Here is a 20,495-nt window from a genome sequence, read left to right on the forward strand (position 1 = left end):
GAGAAATGACAATAAAGGATATAATCAGAGGGAACTAATACCTGGAAGGAAAGAGATTTTATTACATAACTACTGTGTCAGACACTTTGATAAGTAATTTATAAATATTACCTCATTTGATCCTCATGACACCCTCTGAGGTAGGTGCTGTGATTATTCTCATTTTATAAGCTGAGGAAACTGAGGCAGACAGCAGTTAAGGGTCTAGGTTTGAATCTTGCCTTTGCAGTTCATCTGAGGCAAATCATTTAAACTCTTTGGTTCCCAGTTTCCTCATCTGTACAATAAGGGCATTATAGTGTATAATCTCTCAAGTCTCTTCTAGCTCTAAATTTATGATCCCTACACTATGATTTAGGAAATGTCAGTATTTTTCTCTCCATTTTACAATTGAGGAAGCTGAGACTCATGGAGATCAAACATCTGGCTTTTATCACCCAGGAAATGTGAGGGAGGCAAAAAGAAGGAATAAAGGCAAACTTCTTCTATCTCCCTCAGTTCAAGCTTTTTTCAATGTGGGAACAATGAAATGAAATCACTAATGCTATCTCCTGACATTTTAAATCCAATATTCAGGGCATGACATGCATAGAGTTAATAAAAGCTTTAAACCAATTCTTTCTAATCTTGGTTAGAAGAGATTTAGAAACTCCCTGGGCAGTCTGACACTGAGAAATGCAAATAGAAGAGGCAGAGAAGTCAAGCTAGGGTCCTCAAGGGAACTGGAGACATAGATCATAACATCCGAGATCTAAGAATTGAAGGAAATCTATTGGGAGGCAGACCTAAAGACTGGAGGTCTTGGGTTCAAATATGACCTCAGATACATCTTACCTGTGTGACTCTGGGCAAGTCACTCATTCCATTGCCCAACCTCTAACTCCATTTGCCTAGCAATTACCCTTCTGTCTTAGAGTTGTGACTAAGAAAGTAAGCCTTAAACAAACAAACAAACAAACTTCCATCACAGCGTTGTAAGCTCAAATGAGATTGTGTATGTCAAGATATTTGCAACCTAATCATTGTGGTTGTTAAGTTCCTGTTATGTGAATTAGTGCTAGGTTTGTTCAGATGTCTGCCGATGCTCCTGACAATCATATTGGTCTGATTAGCCACAGAGAGATACACTGTACATTGACCCCAACATAGTAAGAGCATTTTGGTCCTCTTCGAGTACTGTGACAAATATGATTATTTTAACTATTACATATTATTAATGACAGAAGGGAAGTTGGACGGGACAGCCCTTAAGGTCTGCTCTAAAGGTAAAGCAGCCCTGGGGGCAATCTTCCCCCTACCCTCCCCCGTCTGGAGATGGACTTAGAAAAATGATCCTCAGCCAGGCTCGCCCCGCCCCGCGCTCTCCGAACGCCGCTCCTAATTGGCTGTTTTGTTGCCAGGCAACCGCCCGCGTCCCCAGCAAGCTGGTGTCCCCAGGGTCTGGCCTACGGCGGCGGCTGAGTCTCGACCATGGATACCCTGAAAGTCCCCGGCTTCGTGTCCCCAAGCGGCTCAGCCTCAGGCTCTGTCAGCTCTATGACGTCGGTGTCGGACTACTCCTGGAGCCAGTCCTCGGAGGGGGACAAGGGCGATACGGAGGTGACGCTCCAAGTCCCCTCGTCCCGCAGCTTCTTGACCCGGCTCCCCAAGACCCGAGGGTCTCCCTTTCGAGGACTCGGGCAACCCTTGACGGCGGCCCCCGCGACTACGGCTTCCCGCCGGCGCCGCCGTGATCCCTTCTTGGAGTCAATAGCGATGATGAACGTCATGAGGCAGATGCCAATCAAGGCGCTTCGCAAGTTTCCGGTCATGGAGAGGAAGAGCTCTGAGTGCCGCTGCCTACTCCGGCAACGACCTCGTCCTTGCAACCTTATTGAGCAGCCCAGAGCTGTCTTCTATGGGCCCCTGGACGCCAAAAACCCGCTGCTTATCTCCTTCCAGAAGGAGCTGAAGGGCGTGCTGGACTTCCTCAAGAGGAAGCAGAGTCAGACCCACACTCCCGAGGAATACCAGGAGTACCAGCAACGCGGGTGACCGACTCCACAGACTGGCTAGGCTGGGCGGAGGGATGCTGTGAAGGGTTGCTAAGTGACGGAGATGGGGGCGGGGATTCATGTAGGGGCACTGTGCATGGGTGAGCAGAGGAAGCGAAACAGGAGAGGAAGAGGAACAGAAGGGGGAAGAGGGAGAACAAAGAGAAGAGGATGGAAGAAGATAGGAGAAAAGTGTTGGAGGTGACTTGTTCGGCTACTTGGAGCTTTGTCGGGATAGAAGGACTTAGGTCCTTGATAATCCTGGAATCACAGGATCCTAGATTTAGAGCTGGAATTAACTTTAGAAATCACAGAGCCTCTTCTCATCTTATAGATGGGTAAACTGAGGCCCAGGGAAGTGAAGTGACTTGTTGAAGATCATACATAGGATCATAGCAGGCCATTTAGTCCAATCATATTTACAAATGGGGAAGTCAAGGCCCTGGGAGATGAAGTGATTTGCCCAGGATCTTATAACTAGTTAACAAATATATACAAACATATATAATATAAACACACACATATATAATAGAATGCCACCTACAATAAATACCTTATTCATAACCTGCTTTATGCAGAATACTATGGTCCAGGTGCTGTAAAAAGAATCAAGAATGCCCAGAGGAGCAAATTTAGGGACAGAGAAAGAGTGTAGTTTGGGGCACACATACATGTACTTTTCACACATCCAGGAAGAGAACTCTCCCTGAACTTTATTCCAATATCACCTCCTGCCTATTGATCATCTTCTATTGGATTGTGTCAAAATTAATATGTCAGAAACAAAATCCTTTCCCAAGCTTACCTATTTCTGTTCAGGGTACCACCATCTTTCTGATAACTCAGGTTCCCATCCTTAACATTATCCTTGGTCCCTCCCTCTCTCATGTTCCTTTTAGGTCTTAATGCTCTAACCTTCATAATGTACTGGTCCTCCTCCCCCTATTCACATGACCACTGTCCTAGCTCCGACCCTCATCACTTTTTGCTTAGACTTTTGCAAAAACCTCCTAACTGGATTGATTGTCTTCAGTGTCTCCCCTTTCAAATTCTTGCTCCACACAAAAGCCTAGATAGTTTTTGCAAAATGTTGTGTCATTCCTCTCCTCAAGAACCTTAAACAGTTCCCTATTTCCTCTAAGGTCAAATATAAATCCCCTGTGTTTGGCATTTAAAACCTTTCACAATCTGGCTCCAGTGTATTTACGTGACTCCCCCTTAGCCAAACTTGCCTAGTTGCTATTTCCTATATTTTGCATTCCATCTTCCTCTTACATGCCTGGAACCCACTCTTTCCTCACTTCTACTCCCTAGGCTCTTCTGGCTTCCTTCAGACCTCTGCTCATGTGCTACATGCTAAAGGTAGCTCTTCCTGACTTCCCTGTTGGTTAACATTCTCTTCTTCCTCAAATAATCATGTATATTTATCAGTGTGCATGTTGGAAGCCTGGAAGTATAGGAGATGAGAGACTTAAACACAAATCTTGCCCCAGACATTTGTTAGCTGTGTTACCCTGGGCAACTCACTTAATTGCTCCCAGCCTTAGTTTTCCCATCTGTAGAATGAGGATAATCATAGCCCTACCTCATGAAGTTGTTGTAAGGTAGGTGCTTTTATGCAAAATCCTCATGCAACAATGAGCCAAATACTTTGTATTATATAAAGGATTTATGTAAAATATGTAAATCATGAAAATATTATATAAATGCCAGTTATTATGATGGTGAATAATTGTATTATATCCACCCCCACCTCCTCCCCAATAGAATGTTAGCTTTTTGAAGACCTTTTGTTTTTGTATTCATGGAACCTACACAGTGCTTTCGACCTAGTAGAAGTTTAATAAACACTTGGACTCAATTGGAGATGTCCTCTAGGCAGATAAAGATGCAGGTGAAGACTATCAGCTAGGGAGAGAACTCTGGGAATTATTCACATAGACAGGATAGTTGAAGGTGGCAACAAAAATGAGATTGTTAAGGGAGAGTACCTAAGATAGAAGAGAAGAAAGGATGCCCAAACTGAAAAGCAGGGAGTTCTACTTGACAGGTAAAGAGGCTCACAGTTGCTGGTAATTAGTCATTATTCCCTGGGCTGCAAAGGAGCTGAGACATCCTTTTGTTTTTGGTGGAGGTAGTGGTTTGGATTACAGCCCTTCCTCATTGGAATATCGATGCTTGGGGAAGAGTGAGGAGAAGGCCTTTGAGGCTGCAGGATCTGAATGGTATAATTAATAAGAGTAGCAACAGGTAGCCCTTACATAGCTTCATAAGTTTGCAAAGCACTTTAAAAAGATTGTCTTCTTTGGTTTCCCAAAACAGGGAGGTAGGTACTATTTTATCTCCAATTTATGGATGAGGTGACTTGTCTAGGACCTCACACAACTGATAAGTGTCTGAGGCAGGAGGTAGTATAGAGTGAGAGGTTGGAAATGCCTGAGAAACTGAGTTCCCGGAACAAAAACTGAGGGATTATTTTCCTTAGGGAAGAATTTTTGCCAACCCTAATGATTAGATGATTGCAATAAGGAAGTTAGGAGGAGGGTGGAAATATTTGGATCTGTTTGGGGTATGTTGAGCGTGAGATAGATGCCTTGGTTATCTCAGACTAGAGCTCAGGAAAGAAGCAAGGGCTGGGATCAAGGAAAGGCTGGGATCCTGGTTCTGCATGTCAACAGACCCCAACTGGTGACAAACTGTGATAATGGGAGCTCTACCAAGATAAAGACAAAATATGTTTTGTTCTTAGTGCAAATGAATAACAAGAATCAGGTGCTTTGGCAAGACTTTGTATGCATAAAGTGAGCTTTTCTAGCTAGGTATTTTGAATTTGCTTTTGATCTGTAATCTGTTATTTTATTTTGTGGATTTTCATAGTACCTTCACCTTGTTCAATATCTGGTTCAAGTATCAGAACCGCCTGCCAGTCCAGTATTACCATGAGCATCTTTTGAAGACTGGAGACACCCTTATTCAAGCAAAAGTGAGTACCTCTAATGTTTAAAATGAGCTAAAAAAAATCAAGGAAGCATTCTTTTCATTTCCCCAATGATTTTTTTTTCCTGTTCGATATATTTCAGAATTACTAAGCAGTTACATTAAAAAAAATTCTGATGATAGAAAAAAGAATGAGGAAACATGAAAACTCCCATGGGGCACACCTCATTTTAAAGTTGTAGCTGAGATGCCACACGGGCTGATTCCTGCAAATGAAAGACAGCTGGCCAGGGACCAGCAGGAGATCAGCCTTGGGTTAATCTAGGGTGTGGTGGACTCCCTGCAGGAAATGCTGATTCATCATGTTCCCACCTTATACAAAAGGGCTCCCAGAACACCCCTTCCTGTTGTTTTCCTCCTCCCTGGCTTTGTGTAGCCAGCATGGCGCTCTTCCCTCCTCTTTTGCCCCCTCCCTCATCTTGTCACAAGCATCCTTTAGTGTTGAGTGTCCTGATTTATTGAGGGTGGGACCAATTCAACTGTCCCCTGCTCTTGCTTGGTCTTGTGTTCTCTTTTCAGATAGTTCCTAATCTTAGGCCTCATACAGAGTTTCCAATCAGTGGTCAGGTCTGTGGAGTATGTCAGGTTCCCGGATTCTTTATGACAGGAATCTAGAAGACCCCAAACTTGTAGCCTAGAAAGCTTTAGTGACTCCCCAGTTTTATAGGTGAGAGCCTCAGGTCTGAGCCTGTTCCAGGGAGAATTCACCATCCACTTCATCCACCATCCCACTTGGCTCCACGCGAGCTTCCCCCATTCCCAAAGCAGACAGTTAATGGATTTGCACAGGCCTGGTCATCTCCTACAGTCCAGCGTGGAAAGATGCTTGTATAACCAAAAATAAACAAACCAATCACGGTGCATCAATAAGTCATTCACCACAGGTGCTGATCCAAGTAGACAATCACCGCGTAGGAGTGTGGTGAATGCAATCCAAATCCAGTGCAGTGAGTGATGGGAAATAGTCTGGGGAGTCATCGCAGTCTGGGCTCCACTGGGGGCCCAACACCGGTGACCCTCCAAAGGGCAGCAGCCCCCCCCCCCCCCCCCCCCCCCCCGCCCCGTCTAGTGCTCCCAGGGCTGGGCATTGAGCCAGGAGCCAGGAGGAAGGGCTTGGGTTTTCTTCCTGTTGTCTGGTCTCTTCTACATATGCAAAGCTTTCCTCAGTGTGTGCAGAGGCAGAGGAGAGCGGCCTTGGGAGCTTTGGAAAGAGACTTCAAAAATGAATTATTTTCTTTGCTTTATCATTTTCCAAATGAATTCATGAAGTCGTTCAGTTTGTGTCATCTGATAGTTGTCTACACTTGGAAAAGCAGATGAAGGTTTAAGAGATTCCCCACTCCCTAAAGGCTGTATTCTACCTTGAAGAGGCTTTTTAAAAAAAGTAGGGGGTATGGAAGGGGAGAAAGGGCCCCAAAGACTGTTGCAGCCTTGTTGATAAAGGAGCCAAACCTTTGGATGTACAAAAAAAAGCACCACGTAGAAAGAACACTGAAGAACAGCGATCCTTAGAAATACGAGAACCTGATGCAAGCTTAGAGTACTTTCTGCTAAGCAAATTCACATCTACAAAAAGAATCCCCAAGGATCCCGATGGGGAACTAAGCTGATGGGTAAAATGTGAAATTACTGTCTAGCAGGATTCAGACCAATCCGTTGGAGCAAACCCTAGTGGGAAAATACAGAAATAACACAGAGCACTCGGGAACTGCGGCATGGCGTTCTAAGGGGAAAGGGTCCAATGGTTTGGCGAGGAATCCATTTTATGTGCTCTTGACAAATGGCACTTTCCCTGTGTGTTCTCTCCCTGAGAACTCGGATGATGGTGGTAAGAAGATGGGGGCCAAGCCCAAGCTGAAGTTGAGTGACTCTTCTAGTCTCCAGGAGCCTCTCCCAGGATATCACACCCTCCTTCTGAGGGGGACCTTCAGCTTGCCAGACTGATGCGCCAAAGACTCACTCGGCTTCGGCTGGGGCTTAGTCTCCATCTGAAGTGGATGGTGGATTCTCATAGGAACAGGCAGGCTCTCACCTTGGAGCTGAATAAAACTGGGAATCACTAAATCTTTTTAAGTTACAAGTTTGGGGGCTTCTAGATTCCACGTTGACAGGACGGAGGGAATAGTTGAGTCTTGGCTTCCCTTCAGGACTCCATTTATCTTCATCTGAATTTCTGGTCTGCATCATGCCCAGTTTATTTCAAGGAGAATATTATGTACTTAGAGATCTGTATGGAAAAAAAAATTCAAAGGGAGATATTAATTGTAGCATCCAAGGGTGTTTGGACAACATCTATTTTTCATCCATTTGATTTTTAGTCTATAGATTGGTAGACCCAAATCTCAAGTGGTAGGATTCTACTGAGAAGGCTCAGTAGTGTTTTGAGGCTTAATGCATTTAGCTATGTGTAATGTTTTGTGTATTACGTTATATGTAAATACATCTGAACTGTTAGGAATCCTTCCATTTGCACTCTTTGAAAGTAGTAAACAGCTTTCTTGTTATAGTTTGCTTAATATTGTTTGAGGATGTGGCTACATCTCCCCAGGAATCTTAATGTCTGCCAAAGTGGAGGTCTGACCAGGTTACTCCCCTACCCTAATGGCTTTTGGTTACTTTGAAGATCAAATATAAGCACCTTTTTAATAAAAGCCTTTTAAAATTTAGGCCCAATCTGCTTTTCCAGACTTGTTTTACATGACTCCCTTTTCCCTACTCTCTCCTCGGTGTTTTTACTCCCACAGTTTGTCCTCTGTTTGTGGATAGTGTCTTTTCTTATAGATCCCTGCAGATTGTTCAGGGACATTACACCGCCGCTAATGGAGAGGTCCATTACCTTTGATTGTACCACAGTGTATCAGTCTTTGTGTACAATGTTCTCCTGGTTGTTCTCCTTTCGCTCTGCATCACTTCCTGGAGGTTGTTCCAGAGGAGATCTAGTCTTTGTATTACCTCTAAAACAGAAGAGTGGTAAGGGCTAGGCAAATGGGGTGAAGTGACTTGCCCAGAGTCACATAGCTGGAAGTGTCTGAGTCCAGATTTGAACCTAGGACCTCCTGACTCTAGACCTGGCTCTCTATCCACTGAGCCACCTAGCTGCCCCTCTGTCTCTTCTTTGAAGAATCGGTCAACAGGGAAAGGGACTGACTTGTGATTTTTATACAGACAAGAAAGTCCCATGTCCCATGTGAGGAAATTCCAATTTCCAGTGAGAAAGTTGGCATCTTCTTTGCTGGTATTTTTAACCTTTTTTGGTATCCTGGACCCCGAGATTTGGCAGAATCTGAAGCCTGTGGACCCTTTCTCAGAACAATTGAAGTGCATAAAATAAAATACAAAAAATGGCAAAGGGAAGCAAATATATTGACATATGGCTATCAGAAGAAAAGTTCCTATCTGGGGAACCCTTATTATAGTCTCATTATATTATAGTCTCTTATTATTATAGTCTCAAAGAGTTGCTTAGAACCCTGAGAGTTTAAGTAGACTAATGAGGGGGTAACATAGCCTGAATGAGTCAGAGGAAAGCCAGCTTGATATCCATTGTACCACATTGCCTCACTTGATTATTAAGGGCATGAATTTGTTTCGTACTTCAAGCTTCTCTTCTACCTCTAAATTTTCAGTGAAGATCTCAGTGTCAAGATTGATAACCCTGGAGGTTACTTGCATTTAACCCAAGATGATCCTTTTTTTTTTTTAAACCCTTACCTTCCATCTTAGAATCAATACTGGATATTTGTTCCAAGGCAGAAGAGCGGTAAGGGCTAGGCAATGGAGGTCAAGTGACTTGCCCAGGGTCACCCAGCTAGGAAGTGTCTGAGGTCAGATTGGAACCCAGGACCTCTGGTCTCTGGTGCTCAATCCACTGAACTTGTCCCTTAAGATGATACTTTAAAATGAATTTCTGTATATCCCTGAGAATTATGAGTAGTCTTATTTAAATGGAATACATGGGGAAAAAAAGAATTAATCTCTCTTTCTTCACTTTGCAGGAATACAAGTTGGCCTTAATACAATGCTATGGGAAGTATCTTAGTCAGTTCAATCCCAGTCACGATGAGAGTGACATGAACGTGACAACTTTCAAAAAAGTCTTTTTCTCCAAAGGTGTCAATGATGAAAGCGCCAAACTTACAGTAAGAACCTAAGAGATGGGGGAAAATGTCGGGCTAGATAATAATGCTTATTTTAGATTGAAGGCTAGGAGAGGTAGTTTGGTAGTCTATCCTTTTTTTTTTTAATAGAGTGCTTAACTAGCTCTGTGTAATTAGTTGCTTAAGTAAAGTTCTAAGTGCTTTTATAAATAAGTATCATTTGTCAAACCTCTATGAGCATAAGATCTGGGTTCAAATTTGACCTCAGACACTTCCTGCCTATATGACCTTGGGCAAATCACTTACCCCCCAATTGCCTAACCTTTACCATTTTGACTTGGAAGGCAAGGGTTTAAAAAAAAAAAGAATTGATACTAAGACACAAGGTAAGGGTTTAAAAAAAAACCACCTCTATGAGTATTAGACCAGTAGGTTATTTATTTTAAAGATTAGTAAATGCATTTGTTTCTTTTAAGTAAACATGCTACTTAATGCCTATTGAGTCACCAAATCTGATTTTGGCTGAAGAAGCAAACTGTTTCCTTTTTGAAGATATAAATTCTCTCAATTTCTTACACATTTCTGGCTTCAGTGGTATGATTCACTCAGTTATAAGTCCTTTTTTAAAAAATTTTTTAAATTTATTTAATTAATTTTTTTGTTTCATCACATATATATATTATTAAATTAATTTATTTATTCAATTTAGAACATTATTCCTTGGTTACAATAATCACATTATTTCCCTCCTTCTCCTCCACCCTCCCCTCCCATAGCCTATGCGCAATTCCACTGGGTATCACATGTGTCCTTGATCAGAACCTATTTCCATGTTGTTGGAGTTTGCATTAGGATGTTCATTCAGAGTCTACATCCCCAGTCACATCCCCATCAACCCATGTCATCTAGCAGTTGTTTCTTCTGTGTTTCCACTCCCACAGTTTTCCCTCTGAATGTGGATGGTGCTTTTTCTCCTGGATCCCTGCAGAATGTTCAGGGACATTACATTGCCACTAATGGAGAAGTCCATTACATTCGATTATACCACAGTGTATCAGTCTCTGTGTACAATGTTCTCCTGGTTCTGCTCCTCTCGCTCTGCATCACTTCCTGGAGGTTGTTCCAGTCTCCATGGAACTCCTCCACTTTATTATTCCTTTTAGCACAATAATATTCCATCACCAACATATACCACAGTTTGTTCAGCCATTCCCCAATTGATGGGCATCCCCTTGTTTTCCAGTTTTTGGCCACCACAAAGAGCGCAGCTATGAATATTCTTGTACAAGTCTTTTTGTCCATTATCTCTTTGGGGTACAGACCCAGCAGTGCTATGGCTGGATCAAAGGGTAGATATTCTTTTGTCGCCCTTTGGGCATAGTTCCAAATTGCCCTCCAGAATGGTTGGATCAGTTCACAACTCCACCAGCAATGAATTAATGTCCCCAGTTTGCCACATCCCCTCCAGCATTTATAAGTCCTTTTTAGACCAATGTACAACCAGGCCTTCCCAGGGCCAGAGAATTTATCTCCTTGCAGCTGATTCAGGGATAAGCTTCTCAGAATTTAACTTATATAATAGAATTAGATTCATCAGAGGAAGCAGGCAGGCAGGTTTGTATACTTCTTGGATACTTGGATACTATCAAGAGATCGTCGCTTCTGACTGGCTCAATTGTGGCCCCAAACTCTACACATTCATCCCCAATATGAACAAATATGCAATATCGCTTATAAGGCTCAGAAAACTGATTTGATTATGAGAATGTTGTGATATAGAGGGATGAGAGGCAGGCCAGATCTGTGACCTCATTGGTATTGATTTCTGCTTATAGAGAATTCGGTCTGGTGCTGGTGGACATCTTTTCTGTAATGTAATCTTTAAAAAATGTTTTTTGGGGGAGGTTTTGCAACCTAGTCTTGGAAATAAGTGACTTGTCCAAGCTCTCACAGCCAGTACACGGCAGAGGTTTGACTTGAATGCAGATCCTCCTGTTTTTGCAGGCATGACAATACCACAGTACCTCTCAACAGGCAAAAAAGCAAAGAAAAACCCCATTCATTTGTGAGGTGCTCACTGATTTGGAATTATGAATAGCTTTGGCCCTTGTTCATTTGGAAGCTCTCTTTCTCTGGCCATGATAACACAAAACTTCCAAGGCTTGTTCAATGCTTTTTTGTGATTATAGGTCTTATGAGTTTTATGATCCCAATTTTAAACATGAAGAAACTGAGGTCCCTGTGAATGAAATGTAGACACAGTTTGTAAGGGTCTCTGCCAGGATTCAGATACACATTTCTTAGCTCTAGGTCCAGAGCTGAGGCTGCCCTAGTTTCTCTCAATAAGACCATTCTCTTATATTTTGTTTTGTGAGTTCCTTGAAGAAATGAGTTTATCTTGGCTCAATGTGTTTGTGTATATATATGTGTATGCATATGTGTATGCACATATATACATATAAATAAGCTCTTAACTTCCATCTTAGAATCAATACTGTGTATGGATTCCAAGGTAGAAGAATGGTAAGGGCTAGGCAATGGGAGTCTAAGTGACTTGCCCAGGGCCACACAGCTAGGAAGTGTCTGAGGTCAGATTTGAACCCAAGACCTTTTAGGACTGGCTTTCAATCCACTGTGTCACTTAGCTTCCCCCTAAATGTATATTCTGGAAGAGTCTTTCTCAAATGGATGATGCTGTACATTAATCCCTTCAGGGATTCAACCAAATTGGCCCCAGGATAGCTCTTCCTATAAAGATATATTGGATATTCCTTTAATTTTTTTGTTCTCCTGTGCATTGTAGTTTCACGCTTTGCAAGGGAAATGTATTAGCCAGTACCAAATTATCTGTGCCACCGATCCCTGTTTCAAGAGGGAGCTGTCTGTGGAGCAGTGCTTCAAGATTCTGTCGGTTTTTCGGCTCATGATGCAGATAACCCTGCCCTACGAACACCTTTGCTGGATCGTGTACAATGGTACGGTGACAGAGCCTTGGGAAATGGAGGATTTAGCCTTTCAGAACAAAACACACATTTTAGGGAACCTAGTTTACCTCCTTTCAAGCATTGAATCCTTGTTCACTGGTGGTCCATTTCCCAACAATCTTCCCTTTCCTCCCTTCCCTGGGCTCTTCCTGACCTCCCAATAATTCTGGTCTTTCCAAATTTAGCTCTGCATTATTTGGTTTGCTTTCCTAAGAAATTCCTAGCCCTGGGTAATCAATCCTTAACGCTGTGAACCTCAAGCTTTTTTACATAATGACTTCTAGGAGGGCATCTGACTCTCCATGCCACCCTCTGACAACAGTTCCCCTAACCCTGTCATTTAACCCTCAAGTCTCCCCCCAAAGCAATCCAGAGGTCAGTACTTGATACATTCCAGGACATTATTCTTAAATGATATTAATTTCCTTCTTTCCTTATATTCCATTCTTCAGATCACATATTGCTCTCATCTCACTTGAAGTCGATGGTGGTTTTCCAACTTTTACATAACACGGGCACTGTGAAACTTGCATTGACAAAACCTCAGATTGCATAATTTCTATCCCTATAAATACTCTCTTCACTCAGTGTAGTTTTCAAGTCATAACTACCTGAAAAGGCAAGACTAAAAGATCGAGTCTGTCATCACATTTAAAATTTGCATTCAACTTCCTTTGTTGAATATTTTCATTTGAATATTTCTAGAAAATAAAAAATGTTTTGTGAGGGGAGAAATTGGGTGGCTCAGTGGATTGAGAGTCAGGCCCAGAGATGGGAGGTCCTGGGTTCAAATATGAGCTCAGATACTTCCTGGCTGTGTGATTCTGAGCAAGTCACTTAACACCATTGCCTAGCCCTTACCACTCTTCTGCCTTGTAACCAATATACAAGTCAAGGGTTAAAAAAAAGGATAAGGAAAAAAAAATGCTGAGAGAAGTCAAATATCTGTGGGCATCCATTTTCCAGATTAGCCTTCATAGAACTACTTGTCATCTTGAGAACTATGGCAGAAGTCAATGTTTTAACAACTATCTTTCTGGGAAAAAAGTTATAGACAGCATACATTTTTAAAAACCCTTACCTTCTGTCTTAGTAATAGTAATAACTGTAAGACAGAAGAGGGCTAGGCAATTGGGGTTAAGTGACTTGCCCAGGGTCACATAGCTGGGAAGAAACTGAGACCAGATTTAAACCCATGTCCTTCTGCTTCCAGACCTGATGCTCTATCCACTGTGCTACCTAGTTGCCCCAACAACACACTTTTAAGTCAATCATCTGCATGATTGACGTTTTCTTCTTCTTTCTTGGATCTCAACAATAAATCAGGCCCTGTCATGTAATTTGCAGTTTTCTGCCGTAGAAACGTTCACACAGAAACTTAACATTCAGCTCTTGAGAGCCAGTTGGGTCTAGCACTGACTCTATCCCAGTTGAAAACTCCTCCTTTGCCCTTGCTGTCATTTCATTGTCAGACTTCCTAACTTAGTATTTTCTCTGTCTCTAGGTACAATTCACATTTATACAATTTGCAGGAAGCTGATGACCATTGGACAGTCTGCTAAGGTATGGAGTGTAGTCTTTAAAGATTGATTCTAATCTAATCTATTTATTTTAAGATTTCTAGTTATATACAGCAAAGGAATAGCTTGCCAAAAAAAGAGGAAAATTTGTTTTAAATTGTTCTGAATTGTTTCTTTTTAGGCTCACTTTTTGATTAATTTTCCTTTACTTAATTTTTTATACAAGTATTGATTCCAAGGCAGAAGAATGGTAAGGGGGGTTAAGTGACTTGCTAAGGGTCACATAGCTAGGAAATGTCTGAGGTCAGATTTGAATCTCCTCCCCACTCCAGATCATCAGCTTCAACCTGTCTCCAAAACTATGGTCTCTTCCCTCCAGGACACAATTTATCCTCACCTGCCCAGTCTACATGACTCTTCTCCATGTCTCCCATAAATTCATCACAGAGGTCTCACCCGGCATTCTTGAGTCCTCCTGACATTATTAGAAGGATGCCAGTAGAGTGTGCATGTTCTTGGATCACTTCCACCCTATGATCAGTCCTTTTCTTTTTCCCAAATGGGGCTTTGAGATCCATTATTACGTCCCAATTCTTTCATAATGTGACATTATGATTAGAACTCTCCCTGTCTTTTAATTACATGACAAGCTAGGATTTGAGGGCTCTGGGTATTCAGGGAGACCTAGAAAAACTTTGTATTTGGGTTACCCAAGCAAATGGTCAGTGGTTGAGACCACAGCTGCTCTAATGGCCTCCTGTGGCCATTGGCAGTTTTGCCAGACATAGACTCCCGGGAAGATGGATTTAGAGCTTGAAGGAGCCTAGGAGTAGAAGGAATTGATATTTCTAATATTTTGACTACTGCATCAAAAATTGGTTTATTTTGTAATTCTGCATATTTTATTTTTTGCATTTAAAAACATGATTCTTGGGGGGCAACTAGGTGGCACAGTGGATAAAGAGCTAGGCTCTTGCACTTCTGTCTTAGACTTATTCCTAGAATAGCAAATAAGGGTTTAAAAAAGAAAAGAAAAGAAAAACATGATTCTGAGAAGGGGTCCTTAGTCTTTTCTGACTGCTAAAGGGGACCAAGACACAAAAATGGTTCAGAATCCCTATCTTAGAGGCCTTTGTTTTACTAATGAGGAAACTGAGGTAGAATGAGGTTAAGTGACTTGTGCTGGAGACCAAACAACTGGGAATTGTGTGAGGTCAGATTTGAACCCAGGAACTTGGTCTCTAGCCCAGTTCTCAATCCACTGAGCCACCCAGCTGCCCCCAACACATCATTATCTTAAGGAGCTCCATTTTATAATGTTGCTCACCCACAAACAAACTTCACTGATGTGACTTTCATCTTGCAGGGGTCACTGAAACTAGACTGTTGTTCAAGTCACTGCAAATGTTGATGGTATTTTTGTCGATAGGAGACACATTCTTCCCCTGCATCCATTGTCCTAATATCAGGATGCTGGCCAAGAAACCAGACGACATTCCCAGTGGGGCCATTTTTGAGTTGTTACTGGCACTCGCCATATGGCTGGACATTTCTTTCTTTTCTTTCTTTCTTTTTTTTTTGCCAGTGCTATGCAAACCCGTTTCCTGAACATGCTGGCGTTCAGAGCTTAAAGAAGTACTTAATTTTTTTTAAAAATTGAAACAACAAATCTCTCTGCATCTTAAAAGTTAATATTTCTAAGAGGACAACCGGAGCAGCAGCAAAGTTAGCTGCCTGCCAAAGAGCCAAACTACATTATCTAGGGCCTTTTGAATTCCAAAGTGCTTGTTACTGATGGTTCTCTGGGCCAGCTCCTTTAAACTCTAATTAAAAGGGAGGGTGTACACACTGTAAATCTGGCCTCCAGACTCTTCCAGAGACTACATTCGGCTCCAGATGATTTTCTAAAAAAACCACAAAAAACAAAAAACAAACCTCATCCTCTTGTTGCCTTTGGTATAGCAATAAACTAGCTCCCCAGAAGCACTGTGCCACGGCTCACTTACTGAACCAGGGTCTGGCTGCCAAAGCCAGAAGGACAGCAATGTCGGTGCCAACATTTGACTGTTAGCTTTTTGTTCATGGTCACCCTGGGAGAATTTTAATTTAGTTTGAGTCGTCTTAAAATACTTTGTTATTTGTGGCTCATATAAATCATTCCTTGCCCCATATGTTTCTAGATCAGGGATTTTTAACCCTTTAAAAATTAATGAATTAATTTAGAATATTTTCCCATGGTTGCATTATTCATGTTCTTTCCTTCCCCCATCCTTGAGCTGATGAGCAATTTCACTGTAACCCCCTCCCTCCTTTTTTTGGTGCCGTGACTTCCCTCTTGGGAGGTATGGGGAAGCTTATCTTCTTAACCCTTTAAATGCATAAAAAAAAATAAAAAAGGATTGCAGAGGAAACCAGTTATACTGAAATAGTTACCCAATTTTAACTAGAAAGTTCCCAGACCCCAAGTTTTAAAAAAGTAAATCTAATATTCAACCGCTAAATATGAAATAAAAAGTTCACAGACCCCTATTCTACATGGCATCTGACTAAGGAGGACACACCGAGCCTCTCCTTCCCCACCAAAGAAGCCAACAGGAGATGGAGGATGCTAGGCAGTGGTGAGGGGGAGAAGTCTCTTTCAGACCCAGATGAATGCTTCCAGTCAGCTCCTGATCTCTCCCCTCTGCCTCCATTTGGGATTAACCGTGGTTATGAAACTAGGAGCAGCTAGTGGATAGAGCAGAGGTTTGGGATCAGACTTGTCCTGAATTCAAATATGTACTCAGATACTTACTAGCTATAGGATTCTGGGCAAGTCTCATAATAACTGTTTGCCTCAGTTTCTTCATCTGTAAAATGAACTAGAGAAGGAAATGGCACCCCACTCCATTTTTTTTTTTGCCAAGAAACTCACGAGTGGAGCCCCAAGGAGTCAGACATGACTGAAACAACTAAACAACTGGAACTATAAGTCTGGCTCAGAATGGAGTCAGTGGGCACTTTCCAAGTTGAAAATGTCTTTGGCTATCTCAGCTAACCAGGAGATGCCTTATAGACTTGTTGGGCCAGAGCTGGAAGGGACCTCGGACGCCACTTGGTCCAGTCGTTTCATTTTTCAGATATGGAAACTGAATGATGCCCTTCCTCCCTTCCCCCTCCTCTCATTCTCTTTCTGTTTTTCTCTGTCTCTTTCAAAATTTTGTGTTAATGAGTGCAATAATGACAGAGGCTCCAATTTCATTTTTGGTTGTGGTATAATCTGTAGCTTCTAATGTGATATTTTAAAAAGTTAAACTGGCATGTAGTAGATGCTTAATAAATTTTTTTGACTGCTGACTGACACTAGATGACAGCTAAAATACTTGACATTAAAGAGAATTAACATCAAAAATCAAAAATATTGAATGATATTTTAATTTGATAAAAACATATCAAAAGGATCTCACAATTTGGGGCTGCTATAAGCTTGTTCTGACTACCATTTTAAATTGAGAAAGCCTTTGTCATTTTCCTAGCCATATAAAAGGATGTAAATGGTATTGCAGTGACACCCTGTGGCTAGATTTGTTAATTGTGTGCTTACTTTATGAACATTTTCCTAAATGCTTTCCTTTTCAGGCTCTCTTACCTTATGAATGCTCAGGGGGGTAAATTCAAAGTTTCAAAGAGAATTCGTTTTTCTAAGAAAAATCAGGAGTCAGGGTATTTATTATATACATTTCCACCGGCAATTGGCAGAAGCAGATTCATTTTCTACTCTCGGGGAACAAGGGGAAACTCTATGGCACTGGCTTGTATTCTTAGAAATGTCTTTTCATCTTTGAATCTACAATTGGTACTTGGGGGGTTCTCTAGCAGCCCTGAAGCCCCTGAATACCAGTGAAAATAATGTGGATCACTGTCTGGACGCTATTGTTGCTATGTGGTTCCATAACCACTGTCCGGATGCTATTGGAATCAGACATAATTCTTAATATAGTTTTAGGCAGACTGGGGACTTCTGGATAAAACAAAGCATCTTATATTTTGAAATCGACTCTTCCCCTGCCACTATCTATATTTTTCCTTACCCATCCATCCTCAGAAAGCTCCTCTGTGACAGGGACAATCATCATAGATTATTTTGATGAGCAGAATCAGTGGGGAACCAATTAGGAGCAAGAGTGGCTTAGTATCAGTGAGGGTCTAAATGTGGAAGGGAAGAGAAGAAGAGGGGACAGCAAGAAGAGAAATAGGATGACTATGGATTTTCCTAATGCATATTTTTTTCTTCATTGTTTCAGCATTTTACCTTTAGTAGGCACTGGTCTATATTAAAAATTTGTAGTCTCAGCACACCAAATATTTAGAATTGTTAGCAACTTTTGAAAGAGAAACAATGTAGTGAAACAGATGGTGAGCTAGTCTGAGAATCAAGACCCCCAGGGATGTCTAGGTGGTATGGTAGACAGAGTGCTGAGCATGGAGTCAGGAAGACTCATCTATCTGAGTTCAAATCTAGCTTCAGATACTTTCAGGCTGGGTGACCCTGGGTAAGTCACTTAATCCTGTTTGCCTCCGTTTCTTCACCTGTCAAATGAGCCAGAGGAAGAAATGTTAAACTACGTCAGTATATCGGCCAAAAAACCCCCAAATGGGGTGTCAAAGAGTTGGACACGACAGAGACAACTGAATCATAACAACAACAACATGGTTTAAATCTTTTCCTTGCTATGACGTGGCTGTGGGACCTTAGACAAGTCACTCAAAGGCTGCTCTTTAAGGCTGGATTTTAGGTCGGTGCTGATCTGCATTGGTTTGGGAGAGGTGAAGATTCTCTCCTGGGAATTTCCTAAACCAATGAAATTTCAGGTTTGCACCCTTTGGGGTTTGCTAAGTTGTGTTAAAAATACTGAATCATTTCTGTTTTCTCCGCAGGCCTTGGAATTCTTGCTCTGGGCCAGTATTTGTATGGAATCCTCTTTACCCCTCTTAGCAGTAAGCTATCTCAGTTGGAGAGCTACCCTGTATACTGCTGTTTGCCAGTGCTACTATGACTGCCATGCTGGAATGCAGGGAGAGGTAACTGGTTTTCCCTTATTCATCCCAACAAAACTATCTTTTAAAAAGGCAGGCTCAGGGCAGCTAGGTGGCACAATGGATAGAGTGCTAGGCCTAAAGTCACGAGGTCTTGGGTTCAGATTTGATCTCAGACATTTCCTAGCTGTGTGACTCTGGGCAAGTCATATAACCCCAGCTGACTAGCCTTTACTGCTCTTTTTGCCTGGGAACTGATATTAATTCTAGTATTGAAGTCACGGGTTTAAAACCAAAAACCAAAAACAAGACAATCACAACATGCTTGAGATTTATTTTTTGAAATCATATTTATTTCCTTGGATCTTCCATCTTAATTTAGGTAAAAATCACCTGACTTCCTTATGTCTCTCACCCCTCCTTCTCTCATCCACCTTGTTTTCCTGGAGTTCTTTATTTTGTCCCATCTCCCTGGATTCTGAGGACTTGGATCAAGGCTGAAACTACCTGTTTGACTTTGGATAAGTTCCATAGCTTTTCTCTGCCTCAAGTTCCTCATCTGTAAAGTATGGGGTTGGCCAGGGTGAATGCAAATATCTCTTTGCTCTAAATTTCAGAGTCTACTGTCCTTTTTTTCCTTTCTTCTATTATTTTCCTTTCTATGGTTTGGGGAGCTAAATAGCAGGAGTGGCAAGATTACTAGTCTTGGCGTCAGTAGATCTGGGTTTATATCTCATCTAGGACACAGAACAGCTCTGTGACTTTGGGGAAGTCTTTTAATTCCCCTGAGCATTATTTTCTTATCTGGTGACAATACCATCATGTCAACAGGAGATATTTTGAAACTCCTTAGTAATACTATTTAAGTTGAATTTTTTTAATAATATTTTTTCCTCCTATTTAAGCTCCTATTTTGGGGGGCAATTTTTAGTTTGTAGTTCTTGTTGTTGAGTTGTTTTCAGTTGTGGTCAGCTCTTTGTGACCCCATTTGGGCATTTTCTTGGCAAAGTATTTAACTGTGTAACAGTTAAATTTTAGGAAAACTGAGGCAGGTAGAAATTAATTTCTCTCTGCAAAGAGTATTATATTTTTAGAGGTTTATTGAAGATTAAAATATAAAGAAAATACAAGTACGAAAGGCACGTGCTAGGTGGGCCGAGAGGCCCAATTCAATTTCACTCACATCATGAGAGACGTGTTTGCTCCGACGAGGAAGTAGAAAAGAGCATCTCAGTAGGAGGAGAACTCCTTTAAATAATAATTTGTGATCTCGCCCAGGTGAGAGTTCAGTGTGATTACAAAGTATTCTGGGAAGTGAGCAAAGACTTCTGGGGACTGGAGTCCTGGATTCAAGTCTCCATTTTTACAACTGGTTTGTCATTTCTTTCTCCAATTCATTTCACAGATGAGGAAACTGAGGCCCATAGGGTGAAGAAACTTGCTCAGGTTCACACAGTTAGTAAGTGTCTGAGAACATATTTGAACTCAGGAAGATGAGTCTTCCTGACTTTAGACTGGTGCTCTATTCACTGAGCCATCCATCTGACCTGCTTTGTTTGTAATAGCTACTTAATAAATGTTTGTTGAATTGAATTAAAGAGTCAAAGGAGCTTATCTACCTCATAGTAAGGAGTACTTATTCTTGACTATAATATTTCCTTTTTGGAAACTAGATTTTTTTTCTGAAATTTTGTTAAATTTTTCATATGCATTAACTCCAGGACCACCATCTGCTCCATCACAACTATTAAATGAGTTAAAAGGAGGTCGAGTAAATCTTCTGTGAAACCTTTGAAAAAATTGAAAAGGAGTTCTCTTAAGATAACAGCTGACCTCAGCTTCTTGTAT

At 41.5% G+C, this 20,495-nt stretch overlaps 1 protein-coding gene across 3 annotated transcripts in view; it reads left to right on the forward strand.

Annotated features, from left to right (window-relative positions):
• The first annotated feature begins 1,392 nt into the window (after positions 1-1,392).
• The window catches only part of CFAP54 (cilia and flagella associated protein 54), a 377,407-nt gene continuing 358,304 nt past the window's right edge, over positions 1,393-20,495 (forward strand). The window contains exons 1-6 of one of the 3 annotated variants that reach the window (XM_007503244.3): positions 1,393-2,030; positions 4,911-5,016; positions 9,026-9,169; positions 11,931-12,102; positions 13,616-13,674; positions 18,549-18,692. In XM_007503244.3, coding sequence (XP_007503306.2) covers positions 1,471-2,030; positions 4,911-5,016; positions 9,026-9,169; positions 11,931-12,102; positions 13,616-13,674; positions 18,549-18,692 — 1,185 coding nt within the window. In that variant the 5' untranslated portion in view covers positions 1,393-1,470. Of the gene's footprint in view, positions 2,031-2,067; positions 2,235-2,277; positions 4,806-4,910; positions 5,017-9,025; positions 9,170-11,930; positions 12,103-13,615; positions 13,675-18,548; positions 18,693-20,495 lie in introns of those variants that run through there. The other 2 variants (XM_016425734.2, XM_016425736.2) reach the window with 2 other exon arrangements.

The sequence above is a fragment of the Monodelphis domestica genome, chromosome 5 (genome assembly GCF_027887165.1).
Source record: "Monodelphis domestica isolate mMonDom1 chromosome 5, mMonDom1.pri, whole genome shotgun sequence".
NCBI lineage: Eukaryota > Metazoa > Chordata > Mammalia > Didelphimorphia > Didelphidae > Monodelphis > Monodelphis domestica.